Source organism: Candida pseudojiufengensis (genome assembly GCF_024610245.1).
Source record: "Candida pseudojiufengensis strain CBS 10847 chromosome Unknown scaffold4, whole genome shotgun sequence".
Lineage (NCBI taxonomy): Eukaryota > Fungi > Ascomycota > Pichiomycetes > Serinales > Debaryomycetaceae > Lodderomyces > Lodderomyces pseudojiufengensis.
In genome coordinates, this window is record NW_026261529.1 from 968,344 (window position 1) to 995,446 (window position 27,103).

At 26.1% G+C, this 27,103-nt stretch overlaps 10 protein-coding genes across 10 annotated transcripts; 6 read left to right on the plus strand and 4 right to left on the minus strand. All coding sequences in view use genetic code 12, as the record gives it.

Moving 5' to 3' along the window:
* Positions 1–23: 23 nt before the first annotated feature.
* Positions 24–3,344, minus strand: CTF1 (Ctf1p; the record flags this gene model as incomplete). The annotated part of the gene is made up of 1 exon (XM_051757874.1): positions 24–3,344. One exon carries the CDS (start codon positions 3,342–3,344, stop codon positions 24–26), a length of 3,321 nt encoding a protein of 1,106 aa, XP_051614556.1.
* A 1,356-nt stretch (positions 3,345–4,700) lies between these two features.
* KGF55_003116 (uncharacterized protein) lies at positions 4,701–5,252 on the plus strand (the record flags this gene model as incomplete). Its single annotated transcript, XM_051757875.1, has 1 exon — positions 4,701–5,252. One exon carries the CDS (start codon positions 4,701–4,703, stop codon positions 5,250–5,252), a length of 552 nt encoding a protein of 183 aa, XP_051614557.1.
* A 1,912-nt stretch (positions 5,253–7,164) lies between these two features.
* Positions 7,165–7,677, plus strand: KGF55_003117 (uncharacterized protein; the record flags this gene model as incomplete). Its single annotated transcript, XM_051757877.1, has 1 exon — positions 7,165–7,677. One exon carries the CDS (start codon positions 7,165–7,167, stop codon positions 7,675–7,677), a length of 513 nt encoding a protein of 170 aa, XP_051614558.1.
* A 2,138-nt stretch (positions 7,678–9,815) lies between these two features.
* On the plus strand, positions 9,816–11,135 carry ERF1 (translation termination factor eRF1; the record flags this gene model as incomplete). The annotated part of the gene is made up of 1 exon (XM_051757878.1): positions 9,816–11,135. One exon carries the CDS (start codon positions 9,816–9,818, stop codon positions 11,133–11,135), a length of 1,320 nt encoding a protein of 439 aa, XP_051614559.1.
* Positions 11,136–11,232: 97 nt separating this feature from the next.
* On the minus strand, positions 11,233–13,671 carry MAK5 (putative ATP-dependent RNA helicase; the record flags this gene model as incomplete). The annotated part of the gene is made up of 1 exon (XM_051757879.1): positions 11,233–13,671. One exon carries the CDS (start codon positions 13,669–13,671, stop codon positions 11,233–11,235), a length of 2,439 nt encoding a protein of 812 aa, XP_051614560.1.
* A 196-nt stretch (positions 13,672–13,867) lies between these two features.
* Positions 13,868–14,860, plus strand: KGF55_003120 (25S rRNA (adenine2142-N1)-methyltransferase; the record flags this gene model as incomplete). Its single annotated transcript, XM_051757880.1, has 1 exon — positions 13,868–14,860. One exon carries the CDS (start codon positions 13,868–13,870, stop codon positions 14,858–14,860), a length of 993 nt encoding a protein of 330 aa, XP_051614561.1.
* A 75-nt stretch (positions 14,861–14,935) lies between these two features.
* Positions 14,936–16,666, minus strand: KGF55_003121 (sugar porter family MFS transporter; the record flags this gene model as incomplete). Its single annotated transcript, XM_051757881.1, has 1 exon — positions 14,936–16,666. The coding sequence occupies one exon, from the start codon at positions 16,664–16,666 to the stop codon at positions 14,936–14,938; it is 1,731 nt and encodes a 576-aa protein (XP_051614562.1).
* A 1,374-nt stretch (positions 16,667–18,040) lies between these two features.
* FRE9 (Fre9p) lies at positions 18,041–20,341 on the minus strand (the record flags this gene model as incomplete). The annotated part of the gene is made up of 1 exon (XM_051757882.1): positions 18,041–20,341. One exon carries the CDS (start codon positions 20,339–20,341, stop codon positions 18,041–18,043), a length of 2,301 nt encoding a protein of 766 aa, XP_051614563.1.
* A 1,205-nt stretch (positions 20,342–21,546) lies between these two features.
* On the plus strand, positions 21,547–22,011 carry KGF55_003123 (sulfiredoxin; the record flags this gene model as incomplete). The annotated part of the gene is made up of 1 exon (XM_051757883.1): positions 21,547–22,011. The coding sequence occupies one exon, from the start codon at positions 21,547–21,549 to the stop codon at positions 22,009–22,011; it is 465 nt and encodes a 154-aa protein (XP_051614564.1).
* A 2,309-nt stretch (positions 22,012–24,320) lies between these two features.
* On the plus strand, positions 24,321–26,564 carry KGF55_003124 (uncharacterized protein; the record flags this gene model as incomplete). The annotated part of the gene is made up of 1 exon (XM_051757884.1): positions 24,321–26,564. One exon carries the CDS (start codon positions 24,321–24,323, stop codon positions 26,562–26,564), a length of 2,244 nt encoding a protein of 747 aa, XP_051614565.1.
* Between the last annotated feature and the right edge of the window lie 539 nt (positions 26,565–27,103).

The following is a 27,103-nucleotide window of genomic DNA, read 5'->3' on the forward strand; positions in this document are numbered from 1 at the left end:
TAATAATACAATAAATTGAATATCTAATTCATAAAATTAAATAATGAATTAAATTCATCATTCATTTCCATACCTGATTGTAAATTCATATTAATGAAAGAACTGTCAATAAAATTAGTTTGAAAACCAGGAGTTGATGGATTATTATTATTATTATTATTAGCTGCCTTTATATCATTATTTGAATTCGATGAAGTTGATGATGAAGGTTCTTGATCATTTGAATTATTAAAACCACTACTATTATCTTCAACTTTAATATGTTGAGAAGGTGGTTGAGATGATTGTCGTTGTTGTTGGTCATAATTATTATTAATAGACGTCATATTATTATTGTTATCATTTGTTCCTGATCCTGATCCCATATTATAAATATTACTACCCATTTCTTCAATTGAAGGAGATTGAATTCTTGTTGGAGGTAAACTAACACCAAAATTTGGAAATAATTGAGTTGGTTCAAAATTTTCAAAAAAATTTTGTTTATTGGGGATATTTTCTGTAACTAAACTTATATCAGGAAATGATTTTGTTGATGAAGTTGGTGATGTATCAGTTGTTTGTTTATCACTATTATTACTACCTTCACCACCACCAGCACCTGCATTTGCTGCTAATTTCATTGGAACTTTATATTGTTGAATCAATTGTTCAATTTGTGGAGTTCTTGATTTTATATCATTTTGTGGTATTGGAGTTTGTTGACGATTATTTAAAGAAATTGGTTGACGTGCTTGTTGTTGTGATGTTTGATAATCATAATAAGCATTACCACCTGGTGAAACACCTGATGTAGTTGATCCAGGAGAAAAACTTGATCTCATTTGCAGAGTAACTGGTTGAGGTTGTGGAGCAACTGGTTGTTGTTGATGATGAAGTGCTTGTTGATGAGGATGATGATTTTGTAATGAGAATTGTTGTGGATGTTGCTGTGGATGCAGTTGAAGATGCAGTTGTTGTTGTTGTGATGGATGATAACTTGACGAAGTTTGATGATTTTGTTGATGATTTTGTTGTTGTTGATTAATCATTTGAATAGGATTTGTAGTTAAACCTAATTTTTCATTAGCTAAATTTTCTTTTTCTTCAGCAATTCTTGAACCATTTTCAATAACATTTGCTCTTTTAAATTTATCATTTGCATATTTATCAAATAATTTAATTAATAATCCAGCAATTGGCCAATATTCAGATAATTTAATTAAAACAGCTCTTGATATAAAAATTGAATCACTTGCTGTTGAAGCAATAACAGTATTTGTTGAATCAACATGATAAATTAACATTATTAAAGCACTAAAAGCAATATAAACATACATTGTTGGAACAAATTTTAATAAATCTCTATCTAATAAAATTTTTGAAATTATAGAAATCATTCTTGCTGATTGAAAACTTATACCCCAACTTGGATATTTATAGTTATTTGGATTAGTTGATGAAGATCTTGCCATTCTAATTAAATTTGATCTATGAATTAAAAATAATCTATTATAATATTGAGCATTTAATAAACATGCATAAAAATTTTGTGAAGAAGAATCAGCTAATGAAAAACTTAATTGAGGAGGTAAATTTGTAAACCATATACCCATTAACATATCACAATGTTCAATAATTGAAAAAGCATTTCTTCTTTTCATTGATTCTGATTTAACACTATATTGATGTTTTATTATTATACCAGTAATTTCAGCTAATTTAATTAAATGAATAAAATATAATGCATGAGTTTCATTTATTGGATAAGGAGAAACTATACCTAATTCAGAATCATTTTCATCAAAATCATCAGTTGTTAACATTGGTACATCACAATCATTTAAATCTATAACAACAGGTCTTCCAAATGCAATGGCAACATTTCTATCTTTTTCAAATAAACACCACCAAATTCTTCTCCAAACTCTTTTTTCTGATAAAGTTAAACTTTTTGATTTTGTTACATCTCTTTGAAATCCAAATCCTTGAGCTAATCCAACTGCAGCTCTTGACCAATAATAAGAATTTTTTGTAACATCTTCAGGACCATCCCAATAAGAACCAATTAAAATTAAAGTTTGAATAATTGAAACAGGATCACTTTCATAATTTGTTTCATATAAAGCTTTTGCTCTTCTAAAAAATGTTAAACTTGCTAAATTATTTGAACCATTTGAATCTAATAATAAAGGATTTTTTGAAACTCTACAACCACATAATAAAACAGCATGTAAAACCATTAAACTTGGACTATCATTTGGATCATTAAATTTTTTCATAAATAAAGTTCTATTTAATACTGGCATTAAAGGATGAACATGTTCAAAATATGCATCAATTAAATCTGAAGCTAATTCTTTATTTGGTAATAAAAAAGCACCTCTTAATTTTAAAATTTCTAATTCAACTGAATCTAATCCATTATCATTTACTTCAAAAACATCTTCAGTTAATTGAACATGATTTTCACCAACTTTTTGTGGTAATACAGCAATAGATGATGAACCAAGAAATGTTAATGAAGGTTTTATTTTAGAAGTTAATAATTCCTTTTTATGCATTGAAGGTCTATTTTTATATGATGAAGTTAATGATGGTGGTACACTTACTTGAGAAATATTTAAAATTGGTTCACTAGTATTTCCATGATTTTTTGTATGACTTGTATATAATGATAAAGATATTTGAGTTTTTGATTTATTTGTAGAAGAAGAATCTTCTTTGGAGTTTTTAGAAGAAGTATTAAGTTCATTATTTACATTATCTGGAGTTAAAGATTTACCATCAGTTGTAATATTATTACTTGATTCATCTTTTTTAGTCTGTTGTTGTTCAAGTTGTTCTTGTTGTTGTTGTTGAGCTAATTTTTGTTTTTTTGCTTTACTTTCACCAGATTGATTACCTCTTTTTTTAACTTCAGGTAATACACAATCACATCCAAAAGTTATACAATTAGTACAAGGTATATGAATTTCAGCATCACATCTAACTTTTCTTGATCTACAAACAGTACATGCTCTTGATCCTCTAGGTCTTTTATATTTTATAGTAAATGCTTTTGGTTTATCTGTTTTAGTAGTTGATTTTGAAGTTTTACCAGTTGATGTGGATGCTGTAGGTGTTGTACCTGTGGTTGTGGTACTTGTATTTGTTACTTCAGGTGTAGATGAGTTATTTATTGTATTTATGTTCTTGTTAGTTGTATTATTATTGGTTGTAACTTTTTCTTCGGAGTTATTTATATTATTATTATTTAAATTTGTTGAATCATTAGTTTGTTCTTTATTTGAATCAACATCATTTATATTATACAGTTCTTTCTCTTCTTTTTTGATGGATGATGATGATTTGTTATTAACCATATCCACTATTAACCTTCGTTGATTCTCTAAAGTTGATAATAAGAATTCTACTTGTTAAAATTGAGAGATTGTAAAATAAATTTGATTTTTTTATTTTTTTTTTTTTTTCTTAGTGCTCAAACAAACTTAGTGGAAATAGACTATGTTACAATACAATACGATACGGATAATACTTCAGTTCAGTCAAGAAGTGATTTATTATATAATGAACAACTCCGAATGTATAATAGCATCGATCAGGTTAGATTTTGATATTAGATCTTATCAAGAAAGTACTAAATTGGTTAATCGATTCAATCTTAGTTGGTATTAACTGATAGTTTTCTTATTCAACAGATTAAGGATAACAGTTGATCAATAACTTTATATAATCCATAGTAGAAGTCAGAAGGAAAGTTTAAAGTTAACATGGATTAATCAACACTCTAAATTTAGTATTAAAGTTTCTAAATTTTACATAAATCCGTAAAATATGTTTATTCATATATATAAAGCTACGGATATACTGAACTACGAAACTTATGGTTTCAATTGAGCGGTCTACATCTAATTAGGTTAAAAGTCAATGATTAAACTACTTCTTTTCAAAAAATTTAGTAATATCTGTACTCTATGAAATTAGTGAAGTATTATAATCGTATTTTATGTCACTATTTGTGTTACACCTTAAATAAGTTTAGAAAATAAATTATTATTATTATCTTTTGTTAATGATGATAGTTATCTTCAATTTAAAGTATAATGGATGTTTCAATTGAACATTTAAGTTCATTTTATACTTGTTTTGGAATCAGATTTGAAGCAAGTTAGTTACTTACTTTCTAATCTCTACTTTATTATGAACTTGTAATTCATTCTATTGTCTCATTATGCATAGTTTAGAACTAAAAAAACCGTTAATTGATTCAGTTTTATGCTTAATTACGAATTAATCATAATTTTTGTGATTTATCCACTCTATAGCCAAAAATCATAAATATTGTAAAATATCAATAGTTTCTTCAATTTACATTCAAAGCATTAACTTCACTAGGTTTCTTTTCCACAATCCAAATTCTTTAATTTTATGAGTAATTTAAAGTTTCAATGATTTGAGATTTCTTAGATATTGTTGGCAATAATAAATAAATTATTACTGATATTTTTCGCATAACCAAAATATTACGTGTATGATTTTAAAATTTTTTTTGGGTGCAAATTTAGAAACACCTTTTCATAAACATTTCTTTCACACAAAGAATTTTTGATTAACAATAAACAATGGAGTCTTGTGAATACTACGGGGGTTTCTTTGGAATTAATGCGGTAATATTAGTAGTAGGACTTTTAGGAATTGGTTATACATTTCACTATTACATGAAAACTATTGATAAGATGTATGATATTCACGACGAACTTTTCAAATTATTTATGAAAGAATGGAGGGATCAAAATGCTGCTTCAATTGAAAATAATGATAATTCCAATAAAAATCAAGTTCAATCAGGTAAAACTTCATCAGTTCCAATTGTATCAAGTGATTTAGAGAAACAAGTTCACATAGACCAAAATTCATCAATTTCAATTGCATCAGGTGATTTAAAGGATTTAGCTCAATCAGACCAAATTTCATCAACTTTAGGTGAATCTTGTCCATTACTATCAGACAATAATAATTTAAATCAACCAGATTTCTGGTCAGGGTTTATTGATAGAGAGTTTAAATTTAATTTGGACAACTTATTTCCAACCGAACTATTTGATAATCATCAATATGCTCAAGAATTAAAGAATAAATTTAAAGTACTTGGAAAAAAATCTCTTTATTGGCTTTTGTTCCTGTGTATTAGTTTTTCAGCTGCTTTAATTTCCTTTACTATCATTGTATGCGGAGCTTGGACCATTTATGATGAAGGATGCAAAAAATAAAATCAACTAAAAATAAGTAAGTAGTCTAGTTATTTTCAATCTCTAAATCTTTTTTTAATTTTAATTGTTTTAAAAATATATACACTTCTTAACAATCTTACGAGGAATAGTTACTTTAAGTAATGTTTGCATACTCTGTAATCTCTCCTTATTAAATAATTTATTCAAAGGGTAGCCTAATAAGAAATTTAAATTTTCAGAGTGGTTTCAAAGCTACACCATAACTACTGCTATGCTTTTAAAAGGTATTAATGTCTGATTATGAATTGTTTGACCTAGAATTCTGTCACAGAATTTGCTCTTATGATGTAATTTGGAATAATGTAAAGCAAAGTCATATCTGGTAATCAATAAAAAAGTAATGAATACAAATGTACTAAAAAAAAAACTAATTATCTGAAACAACAACCCATAGCTTTCATCACAGCAAAAGGGAAACCAGCAATAAAACCATAAAATAAAAGAAGTAGAAGAAAACAAATAGTTACCTTGTAGTACAACAATTGCTTGAAGAAACAATACAATAAATAAATTGAGTAACAAATGAAACTTATAATTGTTGCCAAAAGTTCAATAATGTTATAAATGATTCCAACAATATCATTAAAAACAATTTTAGAACAATTTTTAATCAAATCTTGTAATTTTTCAAATATCCATTTCATTCTATCACTATTTTTTTGAGAATGTTTCTTCGAATATTCATTTGTATTTTGATTTTGATTTGGAAAAATTGAAAAATACTGTAATTTTGAATCTTCTATAAAATTAAAAGCTTGTTGTTTGAAAGTAAATCTTTTTTTCACTGGTTTTGGATATGGTATATTATTGTCTAAATTGTTTTGTGAATTAATTTCTGTGATCATTGATGTACTGGACGTTGTATTTAATTGTTTTTGCATATTTTTATTAAAAGTTGAAGAGTTTCAGGTTGTTTTGATTTAGAATAAAATCATTATTCCTGTAATTGGATAAAAATACTCATATTTTCAAATAATGGTGTTATAATTTCCAGTTTTTTTTCAGTTTTATAAAGCACCTTGATGTATAATTATGGAACTCAACGTAAAAAGGTTGCGAATTAAAAAGGGGATTTGTTTCATGTTTTGGGATAGCGTGGATAGCTACCATATTTCAGTTATTATTAGCTACTACAGAATATAAATATAAAATAGATTAAATAGAAATTGTATCGTTTTATGAAGAGTTAATGGTTTTTATATCAATTCACTTATTTGTGTAGTAATTTGCTCCTATACAACAACCTATCTTCAATTTAAGGTACAAATGGATGTATCAATTGAGCATTTTAATTCTATACTTGTTTTTGGAATCAAATTTGGAACAAGTTTGTCATAATTCACTTTCTAATCTCTACTTTGGTATGAACTTCTAATTCATTTTATTGTTCCATTATGTATGATAATCTAGAACTAACCGTTAATTCAGTTTTATGCTTAATTACGAATTGATTATACTTTTTGTGATTTATTCTAAATATTAATTGATTCTTCAGTCTGCAGTCAAAGCATTAACTTCACCAAGTTCTTCTTTTCCACATTCCAAATTCTTTAAATTCAGAGCGCAATTTTGAAGTCTTATTGATCCGAAATTTCTTAGATATTGTGGGCAATAATAAATGAAATATTTATTATATATTAGCATACCGAAAAACTTAATAATTAATTATCATGTAAGTATTTATAAATTTGATACTTTTTTTTTGGTTGCAAGTTTAGACAACATTTGTTCATAAACAATTGTTTTCACACAAAAAATTTTTGATTAACAATAAACAATGAAGTCTTGTGAATACTACGGGGGTCTCATAGGAATTAATGCGGTTATATTAGTAGTAGGACTTTTAGGATTTGCTTATACAATCCACTATTTCCTAAAAACTATTAATAAGATGGATAATATTCGAACCGAACTTTTTGAAATATATTTGAATGCTGCTTTAGTTGAAAATAATGATAATTCCAATAAAATTCAAGTCCAATCAGGTAAAACTTCATCAATTCCAATTGTCTCAAACGATTTAGAGAATCAAGTTCAAATAGACCAAAATTCATCAGTTTCAGCATCAGGTGATTTAAAAGATCTAGCTCAATCAGTCCAAATTTCATCAACTTTATTTGAATCTCGTCCATTACTATCAAAAAATAATAGAAATCAACCCAATTTCTGGTCATGGTTAATAAATAGATGGTTTATATTTGATTTGGACTACTTATTTCCACCCGAAGAATTTGATAATTATCAATATGTTCAAGAATTGAAGAGTAAATATAAATTACTTGGAAAAGAATCTCTTTATTGGACTTTTTTTGTTGCTATTAGTGTTATTGCTGCATGTATATCCTTTAATATCATTTTAGGTTGGGGAGCTTTGTCCCTTTATGTTGAAGGATGCAAAAAATAAAATCAACTAAAAATAAGTAAGTAGTTATTATCAGTCTCTAAATCTTTTTTTTCATTTTAATAGTTGTAAAAATATATATACTTCTTAACAATCTTTCAAGGAATAGTTACTTCCTTTAAGTTATGTTTGCATACTCTGCAATCTCTCCTCGTTAAAATTTTATCCATAGGATAGCCTACATAAAAATTTAAATTCTCAGAGTGATTTTAAAACAACACCATAAGGAGTTATATTGTTGCAAAATATTAAATATCTAATTATAAATTGTTTGACCTAAAATTCTGTCACAGAATTTGCTCTTATGATGTAATTTGGAATAATGTAAAGCAAAGTCATATTTGGTAATCAATAAAAGAGTAATGAATACAAATGTGCTAAAAAAAAAAAATTAACTGAAACAACAACCCGTTGCTTTCATCAAACCAATAGGGAAACCAACAATAAAACCAACAAATAAAACAAGTAGAATCAAAAAAATAGTTATTTGGTAGTACAACAACTGCTTTAAGAAACAACACAATAAATAGATTGAGTAGAAAATGAAAATTATAATTATTGCCAAAATTTCAATAATGTTATAAATGATTCCTCCGATATCATGAAAAACAATTTTAGAACAATTTTTAATTAAATCCTTTGATCTTTCAAAAATCCATTTCATTCTATCACTATCTTTTTGAGAATGTTTCTTCGAATACTCATTTTTATTTTGATTTTGATTTGGAAAAATTGATAAATATTGTAATTTAGAATCTTCTATAAAATTAGAAGCTTGTTGTTTGAAAGTAAATCTTGTTTTTACTGGTTCAGGATATGGTATATTATCGTTTAAATCAATTTCTGAATTATAATCTGTGATCTTTAATGTGCTTGTTTTGCTCAATAATGTACTTGTTGTTGTATTTAATTGATTTTGCATATTCATAATGAAAGCTGAAGATAGTCAAAGTTGTTTTGATCTGAAATAAATTTTCTAGATTTCATTAATCCATGTAATTGGATAAAAATATTCATATTTTTAAATAATGATGTTATAATTTCCATTTTTTTTTTGATTTTATAAAGCATCTTGATGTATTAGATGAAACTTAACATAAAATGGTTGCGAAAAAATTATTATTGCAAATAAGGTTTGTTTCATATTCAAAATATTCAAAAGTCGACTTTGTACACTACTTGATTAATACTTTTTGTGTAATTAATGTTTTTACAATATAAATATTATTAAGGTATTTAGAGTTTTTGTTGTAAAATATATTATCAATTGAATTGACCCAGTTTTTAAGTCAATGCATTCACATCAGCAACATGAAGGAATTATTGAAGGAGCAAGTAATCATATCTTGTTACATTTGACTAACTATACCATATCATGTGGCTAATTACTGAGATATTTCAATTCTAAGTCATGTACAAGTTAAGTCAAATGTGTTGCCAAATTGAAGTAATTGATTATTATTTTAAATGCATCAATACAAGTATAATATATTGACTATATATCTTTCATGCGAAGATTTGGGTTCATACATCATATATTATTACATCACAATTACCCAGTTAGTTACTATCGTCTGAGTTGAAAGTTTGAGTGATCACGCGACATGATACATAAGAGTCGGACATCAATATCCGACATGTGTAAAGATTTGAAATCATACACTACTTACAATGTCATCAAAAAACAGACACGACAAAGTATTACATCAGTACTTTTTGTAGTAGACTAATAATAAACATACATCACACACACACAAAATTAAAAAAGTGAAAAATTTTGAATTTTTTTTTGCTAAATAATTTTAAAATATAGCAGTTTCAGAAATTGATTGAAAAAAAAAAATTATAATAAGCTTTTAGCATTAAAAAAAGTTATACCATTGAATAACATTCAAAGACTTTGAACAATACACATACATCCTAAAAAGTTTATACCAAAATTTCAAAGTCTACCATTTCAACCAATTTTCAACTCATCGTATATTAGACATTCAATTCATTTCATTAATTTTTCATTATTGAATCTAACATCAAAACAAGCTCATTTCGTTAATATCAATACCGACGATTTTCAATCTTAATTTTACATAATTCCATCCAACATATAGATCTATACATACATACACATACAATCATAAATCATGAGTCAGCAAGAAAATGATGCAGAAAAAAATATTGAAATATGGAAAGTTAAAAAATTAATTAAATCATTAGAAATGGCAAGAGGTAATGGTACTTCAATGATTTCATTAGTTATACCTCCAAAAGGTCAAATTTCATTAATTCAAAAAATGTTAACAGAAGAATATGGTACTGCATCAAATATTAAATCAAGAGTTAATAGATTATCAGTATTATCTGCTATAACATCAACTCAACAAAAATTAAAGTTATATAATTCAGTACCAAGAAATGGTTTAGTTGTTTATTGTGGTGATGTTATAACTGATGAAGGTAAAGAAAAAAAATTAAATATTGATTTTGAACCTTTTAAACCAATAAATACTTCATTATATTTATGTGATAATAAATTTCATGTTGAAGCATTAAACGAATTATTAGAAAATGATGATAGATTTGGATTTATTATTATGGATGGTAATGGAGCATTATTTGGTGCAGTAAGTGGTAATACAAGAGAAGTTTTACATAAATTTACTGTTGATTTACCAAAAAAACATGGTAGAGGTGGTCAATCAGCTGTACGTTTTTCAAGATTAAGAGAAGAAAAAAGACATAATTATGTTCGTAAAGTTGCAGAAGTTGCTGTACAAAATTTTATAACTGCAGATAAAGTTAATGTAAAAGGTTTAATATTAGCAGGTTCAGCAGATTTTAAAAATGAATTAAGTAAAAGTGATTTATTTGATAATAGATTACAAGCAAAAGTTATTAAAATAGTAGATATATCATATGGAGGAGAAAATGGTTTTAATCAAGCAATAGAATTATCTGCAGAAACTTTAGCAAATGTTAAATTTGTTCAAGAAAAAAAATTATTAAATCAATATTTTGAAGAAATTAGTCAAGATACTGGGAAATTTTGTTATGGTATAGAAGATACTTTAAAAGCTCTTGATTTAGGATCATGTGAAAAAATTATTGTTTATGAAAATTTAAATATAATAAGATATACTTTAAAAGATATTGAAGGTGAAGAAATTATAAAACATGTTAATCCTGAATTACCTGATAAATCATGGCAAGAAGATAAAAAAACAGGTACTGATATGGAAATTTTAAAAGAAGAATCTTTTTTGGAATGGTTAGCTGAAAATTATAAAAATTATGGTGCTGAATTAGAATTTGTTACTGATAAATCTTCTGAAGGTGCCCAATTTGTACAAGGTTTTGGTGGTGTTGGTGCAATATTAAGATATAAAGTTAATTTTGATCAATTACTAGACGAAGATGATAGTGATGAAGATGAATATTTTGATGATGAAGAAGATTTTATTTAAATTTAACTAGAAGCAAGATAAAAGATGCAATTTTTTTATTGGATCATTCACCATATATATAGAATAATGGTTAATAATTAAGTAAATTCATTATTACTCAACTTTCGTCCATATCATCATTACTCAATCCTCCATTTTTCAATTGTTGTCTCTTTTGTTTAGCTTCCTTTTTAGCATCTTTTTTACTTTGTTTTCTTTCATTAATTTTTAAAAGTTTGTCTTGTTTTGAAATACCATTAGTAACAGCTTTGATAGTATTATCTTTCTTTTTCAAATCTTTTAAAGCATTTACTTTTTCATGACCTATAACATCTTCATGATAATTCCCACTAATCATTTGATGAGCTAAATTATCATATCCACTAGTTAAATAAGATCTTCTATTATTTTTTCTTATAGGTATAGAAATTAATTGATTTAATTCATATTTTATTCTTTTTTGTTCATCTTTTGTTAATAATTTACCTTCTTTTCTTTTCCTTTGTTTCTTGATTATATCATCTTCAAATTCCTCTAAATCATGTAAATCTTCAACTCCTAAATCTTCAGCTGCTTGTTTTACCCAAGAATCTTCTTTTCTTGTTGCAGTATTTGAAATATTTGAATCTGCTAATTTTGAAGATAATTCAATTCTTGGTTTTAATTGATTTATTAAATCCATTTCAATAGGTAATAATTTAACATCTTTATGAATATTTAATTTTCCATTGTTGGTAGAAGCATTTGATACAATTAATTTACGTAATTTTCTTAATGGACCACTTGCTTCTTGTGGTGAACAAAACATAACTGAGACACCTTCTTTTCCAGCTCTTGCAGTTCTTCCAGATCTATGAATATAAATATCAGCAGATCTTGGTAAATGATAATGAGCAACATGATCAATATTTGGAATATCTAAACCTCTTGCTGCAACATCTGAAGCAACTAATACAGCAGAAGAATTTTTTAAAGAAGCTTCTTTAAATTTTTCTAAAGATTTTAATCTTTGTTTTTGTAACATTGATGAATGTATTGCAAATGTTGGAATTTTTAAATTATTTAATAATGGTATTAATCTTTTAACTGAATCTATTGAATTTGCAAATACTAATGTTGAACCTTTATACATTAATAAAAAATAATATAAATATAAATCTCTTTCTGTTGGACCACATTCAACTAATGCTTCAGTAATTTGTCCACTTACAATTTCTTTGGGGTTAGCATCTATAAGTATAGGTTTTTTATCTTTAAATTTTAATTTTTCATTTAATAATTCAATAATTTCATCATTACCAGCTAATGAATTTCCATCAATTATTGGTTTTTTATTATTCTTACCAATTTGTTGTTTATTTAATTTTCCAAATAAATCTTTTGAAAAAGTTGCACTGAAAACTAAAGTTTGCCATTTCCATTCAATATCTTTTGATTTAATTCTAAATTTATTAAATAATTCTAATATTTTTGTAAATTCTTCAAAATGACCTTCTTGTAATAATCTATCTGCTTCATCTAATACTATTATATCAGTTAAACTTAATCTTTTACATAATTCATTATCATTTGAAATTAATTCTAACATTCTACCAGGCGTTGCTACTATAATACCAGGTCCAAATTTCAATAATCTTTGTTGTTTTTGTATAGATAATCCACCAGTTACACTGACGATCCCTTTTGATGATAATGGTGTAAATTCAGCTAATTTTGTTAAATGATCCACTACTTGATGAGCTAATTCTCTCGTTGGTGTAAATATTATACCAATTGGATGATTTATAATTTTTTTACTAATATTTTCTTTAATTTTATTTAAAGAATTTAAATATTTTTCAAGTATTGGTATACCATAAGCTAAAGTTTTACCTGAACCTGTTGTAGCTTTACCTATTATATCTTTACCTTTTATAGCAATTGGTATAGTTTTTTTTTGAATTGGTGTTGGTGAATTAAATTTTAAATTTAATAATCCATTTAATGTAAAGGGACTAAGTTTTGTTTCATCTGTTAAATCCCATTCTGGTAAATGAACATCTTCCGGTAAAGGTAGATCTAAATTTGCAAATGTATTATGTTTTAGTTCTTCGTCTTCATCATCTTCGTCTTCTTTATCTTCTTGTACAGGGTCTAGACTTTCTGAGATAATTGTTTCCTCTTCTTCATCATCAAATCCTGTAAATTCTTCGTCATCCAATATCTCTTCATCTTCATCTTCGTCTTCATCCTCCTCATTAATTTCTATATCTTCGTTATTCTCCAGAATATCATCTACTTTATCATTCTTTTCAATATTTTCTTCTTTCATAACAAATTGAGGTTTCCCATCAATAACTTCAACATCAACTCCATCAATTTCTTCTAATCCAAGAAATCCAGTATAATCTCCTAAATTATCTGGTATTTCAACTGGTTTCCAATCTAAATCATTTATTTTAACTATTTTTGATTCTTTTTGCAATTTTTGTTTTAGGGTCGGTATTTTCCTTCTCTGTTGTGATTTTTTGGAAGGTTTTGATACTTTGTTTGGTTTCGTGTTAGGTTTATTCTTCATATTGGTTTCTCTTCTTCAAATGTTGAGATTGGCTTTGGTGTTTCAGATTGAATCCTTTGGTTATTCGAGTTTCAAAATTATAGAGAGAAGCTCATCCTCAGAATATTACACAAAAATTTATGTGCTGAGTTACAAAAAGTAGACAGGACATTTTCCAAATTTTCAAAAGGTCCAACCACAACATCATGATAAATCAATGGCCAAGAAGAAAGTGAAGAAGAGTCTATCGTCAATTACCAATGACAAGAATAGAAACATTATAAATCCCAAGTCTTTAAAACCACAACAAACTAGACAAATAATCCGAAGATTTCACGTTTTACAAAAAAATAAACATTCAATAATAACAAAATTACAAAAATCGAACACTTCAATTGATTTAGACAATTATGATGATATAAAACAGAATAAAATATATCAAGTAGAATTCAATAATTTCAAAATAGCGAAAAAACACGCTAATAATGAAATTTATAAGATAGATGTTACCTTAAATGAAATTGAATTAATTAAAATCTTAGCTAAAATAGATTCAGAAATAGAGCAAAGAGGTGGAATAAAAATTTATCAATCAGCATCAAATCAAGGTCAAACAAACAAAAGAGGTGGTGATTCATCCAAAAAATTAATTGAATGGTTAAAAACTTCAAAATATGAAACAAAACTAAAAGAAGATCTAAATGCATTAGAAATTGGTTGTCTTAGTCCATATAATAACATATCAACTAGTAAAATTTTCAAATCAATAATTAGGATAGATTTAAATTCACAAGATCCTTTAATTTTACAACAAAATTTTATGGAACGACCATTACCAACTACCGAAAATGAAAAATTTAATTTAATTTCATGTTCATTGGTTTTAAATTTTGTACCATCACATGAAAAGAGAGGTGAAATGTTGATTAGAATTACAAAATTTTTAAAATCACCAAATAAAGGAAAATTAAGTTCATTATTTTTAGTTTTACCATTACCTTGTATTAAAAATTCAAGATATTTTGATAATGATAAATTATTGGAGATTATGAATTCTTTAGGGTTTAAACAAAATTATATTTATGAAGCTAAGAAGGTTGCATATTGGTTATTTGATTGGAATGGGAAAGTATCTAAAAATATAAAGTTTAATAAAAAAGAACTACATTCTGGTTCTACTAGAAATAATTTTTGCATAACAATCAATTAAAGGTATAATAATACATAAATTGTCTATAAGATTATTTGTGTTTATTTTATCATCAAGTCATCAAGTAAGTTATGATTAAACATTTCTTTCATCATGTACAACATCTGGTTTTGCATAATTTTGACAATGAGCCATTTTTGAAACAGATGGTGGAACCCATTCTGAAGATTTCCAAGGTACAACTTTAGCAGCCCACATTTCATCAATTTCTTCTAAACTTAAACCTTTTGTTTCCATAATACAATAATAAACAAATATAATTGAAATTGCAATACAACCAGTAAATACAAATCCATAATAAAAATGAATTGAATTAATAATAAATGAAGAAAAAAATGAAATTAAAAAACCCCAAATCCAATTTGAACCAATTGCAACTGACATTGCTTTTGATCTAACTCTTAATGGATAAGTTTCTGATAATATTGCATAAACACCTCCTGCCCAAGTTGATGCAAAAAAGAAAATATATAAACAAGTTATAAATATCATTGCTTTTCCAGTTGGTAAATGAGTAACTGAATTTTGAAAATTATTTGGATCATCATATAAATTAGTTGAACCTAAAACTGAATAAATAATAAAACAAATAAACATTCCACTTGATCCAGCTAATAAACATTGTCTTCTACCAAATCTTTCAATTGCCCAAATATTAACAAATGTTGATAAAAAATTAACTGCTCCTAAAATCATTGAAGTTTGAAAAGAATCTTCCAACCCCACTGATTTAAATATAGTTGTTGCAAAATAAAAAAAATAATTATTACCAGTTAATTGTTGTAATGAAGCTAAAACAGTTCCAATAATTAATCTTTTAAAAATTCCAGGTTTTCCAGTGATTAATTCTTTCCAAGAAGCATTTCCTGCAAGCTCTTCTCTATCTATACCAGCTTGAATTAAAATTAATTCAGAATTAACTATAGGATCATCTGGTTTTAAATTATTTGATTTTGCTATTGAAATTTTTGCTTCATCTATCCTTTTTTTTTCAACTAAATATCTTGGTGATTCAGGCATAAAAATCATTCCAATGACTAAGAAAATTGCCCATGCAAAACATAATCCCAAAGGAATTCTCCATTGTGCTGATGAATTTTCTAATTGTTTTGTTCCATAAGTACAACAATATCCAATAAATATACCTAAAGTTATACATAATTGAAAACAACAAACTAATGTACCTCTTAAAACTTTTGGTGATGATTCAGATATAAACATTGGTGCAATAACAGAAACTGTACCAACACTTAATCCAGTAATAATTCTACCAATCATAATTTGATACCAAGCAGAATTTGCAGAAATTTGAACAATTATACCAATAACATAAATAACCATTGAAAACATTAAACCAATTCTTCTACCATAAATATCAGCAATTTTCGAGAAAATTAATCCACCAATACAACAACCAATATTAAAAACTGATATAATAATTCCAATTCTAATTTCACTTAAATAATATTCTCCATTATCACCTACTTGTCCAAATCTATTTATAAAATCAGTCATATTAACAAATCCAGAAATTGTACCAGTATCATAACCAAATACAAATCCTCCAAATGCAATTAAAAAACATAAAAATGTGATTAATATATAATCTTTCCAATTTTTATTAGCTAATCTTTTCTTTATTGCTTCTTCAAGACTTTCATCATCTTTATTTATTAAACTTTCTTCAGTTTTTGTTTGTGAACTATTATCTTGAGATTTTTCTGAATTTTCATTTGTTGAAATTTGTTGAATATTATCATCATTTAATTTTGAACTTGTTTCTGAATTGTTATAATTATTACTCATTGTTTGTTTGGTAGAGTTATAATTTGATATTAGAATTTGTTTTCAGAAATGTATGCTTAATTGATATTTCTTTTATACAATTTTGTTGATATGCAAGTATATGATGAATCTATGCTAGATTTAAGGTTGTTAAAGAATCTTTTATTTGATAAAAAACCTGGAGAAAAATTGGAGTAAAAATCTGGAGTCATGAGAAATTGGAGATATATATATACATTCTTGTCAATATTAGGAAATTATAAGTGGAATCTGTCAAAATAAAAAATTATAACTGTCATTTGAATTTTGATTTACTTTTGATTGATGTCGCTAAGCCTTTTAGTAGATCAAACATTTGACGCTTGGACTAAAGTTCTTTTTTAGTATGAATTTACTATGAATTTAGTAATGTCACACGTAGAAGAAATAATTTATTAAATTGCAACCTTGTAATATTTTTATTTGTTTCAGATTTTTTTTAATTTTTTTAAATTTCTATTATTATTTCTATTTCTCGGATTAATTAATTTTGACAAGAAAAGTTAGCATAGAAATCTTAGTAATATATCCGAATCGAAATCTCATGTCTCTTTTGATTAATTTTGAAGTTAATGTGTTGGTTAATAATGGTGAAGACTCATGATTTTGAACCTTAATAGTGTTTTCGAGAGAATCTGACTGATATACTCTATGCATAATGCATTATTCTGAAACACCATAATTTTTTATTTATTTTGCACCAAAATATTCACGTTAGAGAATTTAAAAAATATTAACATTTCTTTTTTACACATAACGTTTTCTCAAGAATTAAAATAAAGGGCAAGAAAATCTTAAATCAGTTTTTAAATTCCAACATCATAGAAGTGAAGGATTGCTAGAAGTTTGATTTTCCGAGAGACAAGATTTAATTACTCAACAAACTTAGAATTACTGGATAGAATATAGACGAGTAGCAAACATTACCTAAAAAATTAGCACAAAATGTATATCTCAATGCCTATGATGAATCAAAATACTTACCCCATGGGTAAAACTTAATACCATAATCTCATATCAGCTATTACAAGATCTTTTGACTTGATAATTGATTCCTCCAAATTTAAAAAAACTAATGACATAATTTGTTACAAAAATCTTCGAATTTTACGTAAATAGTCAACTGTTAGGACGTTACATTGTAAATTTTCGTTTTGAATCACCAAAAATAGTTGTGCTCCGAGACTTAAGAAAAAAAAGGTCAAAATCAACAGAGCCAAGAGTGCTGAATACTGACATCACTCTTGCGGTTCACAAATTTTACTTGAACCTCGCAACAAAAGAATAGGAAAAAAGCTGAGGGTATTATTACTACGTTTATTCTATTCTATATTTAAATCTATTCCTATTGTTAATTTAAGCCCAAACTTGTAATTGTTCAAAATAATCAACTCTCTTTTTTTCGGGATTATAAATATTTTCAACTACTGATTGTCTAATTTCATCAACCATTATTGGATGACCACAAGTTATAAAACATGTTGATCCAATTGATTCTTCTATATTAGTTTCAACTATCTTATTTACATTTGGTCTTGATTCGGTAAATGATATATGTTGTAATTCTTTTTTAATTATTGATTTATAATCAATTGATTCTGAATTAAATTTATTATCTATTTCTATTAATGAAGATGAACTTAATTTTTGTGATTGAGTTGATGATTGATTTAATAATGGTGATAATTCATTACTATCTCCTAAAGAATTTACTGATATTATTCTTCTTTTAAAATCTTCTTCATTTATAGGTAAATTTGGTCTTGTGATATATATTGTAGTTTCTAAATTTAAATTTTGTAAATGAATTAATTCTTCATAAAACCAAAATAATGATGAATATTCTCTAACTACCCATATAAGTTTTACTTTATTATCTTTGAATTGATTTTGTTGACTTTTTATGACATCTAAAGCTTCTGCATAAATTCCTGGTATACCATTTCCACCAGCAATAAATACAGAACTATCATATTTATAAGCTGGAGTTTGTTCACCATAAGAACCTTCAATTGCAACACGTATCGTTGTATATTTATCTGGATGAGTTTTTAAATAATTGGCAAGATTTTTAGTTACTCCCTTTTTAACTTTAATAAATAATATAATTTCTTGATTTGTTGAAGTATAAGTAAAAGGATGAGATTGCCAAAAACAATCCCATTTTAAAAAATGTATAAAAGCATGTCCTCCAGGGATAACTTCCCAACTTTTAGGTTTTGGTACAATAATTTTTAAAGTATCATCAGATAATAAATAAATTTTTGCTTGAGGATTTCCAAATTGATATAGTCTTAGTACTCTAATAATTCTATCAAATAACCAGATCATTGAAGAAACATAATAAAACCAAACACAATATAATTCTTCAACATGTAACCATGCTCCAAAAATAAATATTCCAGCTAATAAAATATGTAAAATCAAAAACATTTCATACCATTTTCTTCGTAATACTAATAAACCTTGAATCATTATTACAACTCCAGCCAAGAATGCAGCTGTTCCCCAATATAAATATGGTTCTATTGTAGTTTTCTTTATAGATTTCATATAAGCAGAATAATTAAAAGCATGAATTATAATTAAAATCATAATAATTCTTGATATCCATCTATGTAAAGTTATAAAAGTTGAATAGTCCCATTTTGTAATCCATTGTAAAAAATTATTTCTACCACCAAATAATATGAGTAGAGGCATCATTGTACTTGATAATATACTAGCTCTTACTGCATAATATCTTAATAATGCATTTCTTTTAGTATGAAACAATGGATCTCCTTCTGTATATGAAATATTTGAAATCATTAAATATGTTGTTAAAATTGTAAATGAAGTTAATATTATACTTTCAATTCTTGTTGGAACTAACATATCAATCAAACCAGCAAATTTATATTCATTTGTTTTATTTTTGTTATTTGTTGATGGTAATGATATCCTTGATCTAAACCAGTTAGTCAAAGGATCTGTCATGTGTTTAAAAAATTGAGGAAATAAATGTTTAAACCAATTATTTATTGAAATTAATGTGAAAACAACAACCCAAAATAATACTAAATAAGCACCATAATCAACACTTAAATCAAAATTTCCTAAAAAGTGATCATAAGCTTGTTCAAAAATATGAGTTTCAGTTTCATTTAATTTTATTGGAAAATGAGTTACATTATTATTTTGATTTTCATTTTGTAATTCAGATATTGATTTTGCATGAGAATCATAATAATCATTAGCATGATTAAAAGTATTTAAAGATAATGTCTTGTTAAATTCTTGACACATTGTTAATAAAGAATTAATTTCATTTGGATGACCAATTTTATAACAATGAGCTATAGTTGCAAAAGCATTAAAATTATTACAAAAACACCATTCTAATGTCTTGTTGTCTTCATTACAAAATTTAATTTGAGTTAATTGAATTTGATAATTACATCCATAAAATGCTATTTTGGATTTACCGTATTTATGAAATGGTGCTCCAATTTGTGAAGTTTCTGGTGCAATTGATGATAATATTGATATTATAAATAATATAATTAATGATGTTTTTATGTTTCTTTGTAGTTTGTTTTTTGTTCTTATTGGTATAAGGAACGGGAATAGTAGTATTCCTGTTATTATAGAAGCGTATATACCAGGTATATACATCTTTTTATCGGTTTGTGATGATCCTGATCTGAGATTGTTTGTTTGATGCCACTGTTTTTCTTATCTTTCAATGCTGATAAGATGGAATTGGGTAGTATATAAATAGTTGGTCGAATTTGAACTTCAAACTACGCTCATTTAAAACGTGTTGAACATGAACAATAATTTAAAATGGAATTTGAGATGCTATATGGAATTTTAAAAACTTTAATGATTCTTTAATAATTATTATCTAAAAGATCAAATAGATAAAAATTTTTTTTTTTTTTTTTCAATTTAATTTTTTTCTTAAAGATCAAAAAGATAAAAACAATAGAATTGAGTATTTAGCCTAAGGATGAAATTTAGTCTTTAAATTGCGTAATTTCAAATAGTTTAAACGTTGTTACATTGTTAATACTTAGATCACAGGTTACAAATATTAGGATATACTATTTTCATTCTTCTGGTTATGTTTCTTGAACAAGAGATTAGCCCATTTTAGCCATATCTCCTTCTATTTCTCGTTATGAGATCAGAAGCAAACAAATCTTTCTTCAAAAATTTTGCCATTTACTTTAAAGGTGGTGGCTTTTTATCTCAAAATTTTAGACTCCTCATTTAGCCTAAATGATGAAGATTAACTTTTCACCAATCTACAACACAAGCTACCAATTCCGAAGAACGGGTTGTTATATAAAGTAGTTTAAATTTCTCTTCAAGCGATATCAGCAATCTTCTAAAGTTGGGGAATGTTAGCAGCAATGTATCATACTAAAATCTTCTTTTTACATATGAATGTGACAAAATTGAATTGACTTGATTTCAACAATTAAATTTGAATCTGATGGTCGTATCTTTATCCCGATTCGGTGAGATCTCATCATACAAATTTAGAGTGTCGTGACTTTGCTTGTCATGTCATTAATTTTTTAAGATGACCAATTTTTCAATAAATCTGGAATTACATCATACATAATAATTACACAAATGGTTAATAAGCAAACGAATTAGATTTATAGATGTATGACAAATTGTAAATAATATATATCATATCAAAGTCAAATAATCATTACAAATCTCAGATCACTTAAGAATTATATAAAAGGGTTAACTATTCTTTATTTTAAACATTTTCAATTTTAGTACCTATAACAAATTCAATTTCATTTTCCAATCAATTACTACTAACACCTGAAAATATACATATATAATCGAATTGAAAAATGTCAATACAAACACAAGGATTAAAAGATGAATATATCCCATTAAATGAAATAAGAAGACCAATTCCACCAGTACTAGATCATCAAAAAATAGATGCAATGGTATCAACTCTAAAAGGAAAACCAATGGAAAGTAAAACTGCAAAATTAAATGAAATAACAGCAGGTGAATTACCACCAGTTGATGTTTTTAAAGTTAGAGAAAAAGGTAAAAATTATTATTTTATAATGAATTCATGTCATAGAATGCAAGCTTATGATAGAATTGCAAAAGAAGAAAATAAACCTGATTTATTAGTTAAATCTAAAGTTTTACCTGCTACTAGAAAAACTTTAAAATTATATTTAGGTGGATCAGTTGATGAAATGTTTGAAGATTTTGATAAAGAAAGAGAAAAAGAAGAAGAGGATGAAAAGGAGAAGGAGAAACAGAAAGATAATGAGAATGAGAATGGGAAAGAGTAAACTGAAAATATTGAATACTCGAATACCATATAGTAGAGTATTAGATAGATCTATAAGTTGTTTAGACTACGATTAATGCAATTCATGTTATGTTTTATAATCTTCCTCTCTTATTCTTGAATCTCCTAACTTGTTTCGGTTGAAAAATCGAGTTTTCGAGTGATAGTTTTTTCACATTCACTTACTAATTAGGTACTTCACACCCAACAGATCTTAATACAAAATAGTCTAAATCAACCATATCAAGAGTAGTTTTAACTTCAAGAATCAATAGTTCTAGATTTCCTTTGTAATTAGCCTCAAAAAAAATTTTAAATGAATGTTTAAAATATAACACATTTCACTTAACCGCCCTAAAAAAAAATACCATAGCGGGAACTTTAGTTAACGTAGATTTACAAAAAGAGAACCTTCTCGAATTGCAAGTCAATCGAAAACTTCACTTACATATATCTTGTTGGCGAATTGGGACGGTTATACTTACGATTACTTTTAAAATAAAGTTAAGTTTAAATTCATTTCGTATAAAATATGTCAAACTATTATATTATAATCTTTAATACAAATTCAAACATAGTTCACAGTACATTCTCAAAGGTATTGTAGGATAGGAATTTTTCTTGTTTACCCAACACTTCAATTAATCGAATCGTCAGATTCATAAAAGTTTGACATATTATATTGATTTCATCCGTGGAACAGACCCTAAATAATACTTCAAAAAATACAGAAATCCAAAATCAAATAATAATTGGTAAAAACGTTTGATTTAAATATTATATTAACGGTGATCTTTATTTCTTTTTACAAATATAGTGTCAGATCTTACCAAAAGAAAAAAAACAATAATTTAGTAAGTATGTTAAGTCTTTTAGTTCAAGATAGTCTGGTCTTAATTACGAATGCATAATTCGGAACTAATGAGGTAAATCGTGACTATTGTGTTTCTTAATCATTTATTCAAATTTCTTCCTTCGTCCCACCCCACTTCGCTTAAATTTGTCAAAAAAATAATAAGTAAACGTTTCAAGTGTTTAAATTAAGGCACAGAATCAAGTAGTGCCAGAATCTTGAGATGATCAAAATATAATTTCAATCTAGTAACTTATGACAACTTTCAATAATACAGATGCATATAGTGGCATGATTAATTAATCATAGTGAGTCCATGAATCACATTCATTATTTTTTTAATTTTGTATCCGTTATTTGACCCAAAGCTTCAAATTAATTTGACATACGATGTAAAATTATGATTCGATGCAAGATCATGTTAAGCGGATTTTATTTTATTTTTTCTATAAAGTTTAAAAGATACATATCACAATTTAGGAATAAGCATATACATACAATGTAAATCCTCAACCAATATTCATAAAGGATTTACAAATGTGAAAAGTTTCTCAAATAATCTAAATCACCTTAGCCTCAAATGTCAAATCTTACCCAAAACTATGCACATTTTTCAAAAACAAAAAAAGCTCAGCTGGTAAATAAAAAAATAGATCACACAAAAAATTATTAATACCTATTGATAATATGTAAATTTGCTATTTGTTTTATGTGGTTACTTGCATTTATTACATTTTTAACAACTATTACATACATAAATAATATTCAATATACTTTGAACTAAATTTTTGAATTATAATAATCACTTGACTTCTTTTTTTTATTATCAAATTAATTTATAAGTTTATACTTGAAACATATGATGAAAAAAACCTTCATACAACATGACATGACAAGGACTTTGTTATGAGCCAAACATTAATGATTCTGGGAGACAAGACAAAACCTATTAATTAATACCGATCTGTAACTCCACCTTAATTCTTGTTTAAAACGGTGACCCTACGTTATGATCTAACCACCTAACGTTATATCTACATACTTTAAGCTAGTGTAGTGCACAACTCAAAAAAACCGTTGAGAAATGAAAGCGAAAAAAAAAGAAATTTAAAAAGTTAAAAAATAAAAAAAATAAAAAATAAACCCTAACAAGTAAAACTTATCTATTCCTAAATTTATATATACCATTATACATACAGAGATATAAATAAAAATTTTATGATATACAAGAATATTATAAAAGATCTTTAAACTTATTATCAAATTATATCAAATAACCATCTATCATTTTAGATTCATACTCCAAAAACAACCTTCAATCGGAGTATATTTAGGAGGAAGAAGAAAAGATATTAAGGCCATTATATCACCAACTACTTGAACAAGCAGAAGTGATTTTACCGTGAAAAGACTGATAACACTGTCATTCCTTACTTTTGAAAGTTAAGGGTTATAGTATGACGGATCCTCAACGTCTTCAAAATGATAAATTATCAACTTCATCTACTACCAATAATTCAACGACAATATCTACTAAATATAATACTAAAAACCCCACATCTCAAACTACATCACCTTTAATTTCACCAAATCCTTCAAGACCTTCATCATCATATACTGCAAATCCAATACCGACAAAATTAATAAATTTTGATTCATTAGATGAAAGTGTAATACGACATCATCAAAATACTACAAATACTCCTAATAATCATAATCATAATATTTTTGATGGTCCTCCTTCAACTACTTCAAATTCTTTCCATTCATCATCAATAAATTCAAAAACAAGTCCAGTCAACTCCACCAAAAATAGTAAAACTCCACCACCATCAAGTATACCATCATTAGATGATTTAGTAAATGATTGTTTCTTGTTATCAATAGATAAATTAGATGAAGATAATAGAATAAATATATGTAATCAATTTCACGAATTTTTAATTAAACAACATTGTCAAGAAAATTTAGAATTTTTAATTGATATTTATAGGTATGAATATACTTATAATTTAAAAATTTTATCATCATCTACTATACCATCAAATTTATCACCAACTTCCAAGACAGATTCATTCATAAATAACACAAGTAATCATTTTTATATTGATAATATATCTAAAATTAGGTTAAATAATAGTCCATCACCAATTGATAATGGGAGTATAACAAACAATAATTCAACTAAAGCAGCTACTAATTTATCATTAAGACATGGTAAAACTTCATCAATGGCTTCACTTGATCTGATGTTTAAGAAAAACCAAAGTCAACAACAATCTTTAAAATTAGATGATTTAGATGATCCTCAAAATGCATTTGTTTCAACTATTGATGATCTAGATATAAATCAACCATGGGATAATTTTAAACAAAAATTTGTAAATGATGATGAAGACGATGATGACTATGAGGATGATATTGGAATCGAAATGAATGGAAAATCACCACCACAAAATGAAGAAGATGAAGGTAAAATCCTATACATTAATGATGAAGATTTAAATCAATTAAATACAAAATGGGATTTTTTAATGAATGAATATATAAAAAATGATTCCCCCAAACAAATAAATATATCACAAAAATTATTCAAAGAAATTGTTGAAGAAAGTTCTATTACAAAATTACATAATCCTTTAATTTTAATAAAAGCTAAAAATGAAGTCATTAGAATGTTAAAAGAAAATGGATATTTTGAATTTTTAAATCTTTGTAAAAAAAATCAACAACAGAATTTAAATTCAGTTAAATCTGGTAATAGTTCAAAAAAATGTGAATGTGGTTTAACTTCAATTAATAATTGTATCAATGGAAATGATCATAAAGATTTAAGAACTCAATGTTTAAATAAAAATTTACAATCAAATATTATTGATACGACTACAAAAACAAAATCATCTTCAAATACTTCTTCATTAAATGTATCACCTATAATATCACCAAATCAAGAGAGAGGAAGTAGAACACCAAATCAAAGATCAACCCCACAACAATTTGCTCATCAAAAAGGTTTACCAGATATTGAATCAAATTCATTTTCATTACCTTCTTCAATTTTAGGTAGATTTTCATCATCATCGAAACGTATAAACAAACCTCAAGAAATTCCATCAAATAATATATCATCGCCAACTACTAGTTCATCAACTCCAATAATAGATCTAAATTCTCCTGAAACTTCAACAAATCACCACTTTGCATCATCTTCTAATTCTTCATCATTACTGAATTTATTAGGACATTTGAAGTTGAATGGAAATATTGCCCCAGCATCGGATTCACCTCCAATCTCAAGTTCATCTTATGATTCAACTAGTTCAATAAATTCAAATAACAAATCAATAAATCATTTACAAAATTCAACAAGATCAATAAAGAATCATCAAACGGGGAATTATAATCATAATCATAATTTCTTACATCATAATCATCATAATCATAATTCAAAATTAAATTCAAATTCTCCAAATAATAAAAATTTTATAGCTGACATAAATCAATTTGATAAAGTAAATAATAGATCAAATAATTCAAGTCCTATATCAATTGAAAGTGGTAGTGATTCAAGAATAAATAACAATGGAACTAATACTACTATCAAGAGAGAGATTATTAATGAATCATCAAATTCTTCTTCATCAAATCAAAATTCTAGTTCATTAAGTTCTTCTTTAAAATTTTGGAGAAGAAAAAATTAGGAAGAATTGGGAATTGTGAAATCACTGGATACTATTGCTCTTATTTTCAGTTTCTTTTCGTATTGCATTAGATAAATAGCTTAGAGTTTCATATAATAGAATTAAAAACCGGGTATTATTCCAATCTGTATTAGAATGTAAATATCTCTTACAATTGTCACTCTTTATTAAATCTTAGCTCGGTTATAAAATATTATGTACTGAAGTATGTAACTAATTAAGTTTCCTATTTGGGAATTTTAAACCAGCCACTTTTTATGTGGTTGTTTTTAGATCTTAGGTGGTAATAGCATTAAAATTGATCTATGATTTAATCTAGGAAAGCTCAAGTGAAACATGTAAAAGTGATGACCGAATCTAACATTATGACAACTTATCTATGTTTCAATTGATAAAACTTCTCAAATTCTCTTGTTTTTCCCCCTATACTCGAGTTGAAAACTCTACTATCAGACTTATAGATTGAAAGAACCATCTCATTCAAATGATCAGATAAACACAATGAAACTTTCAGGCAATCAAACACCTTCTATATGTAA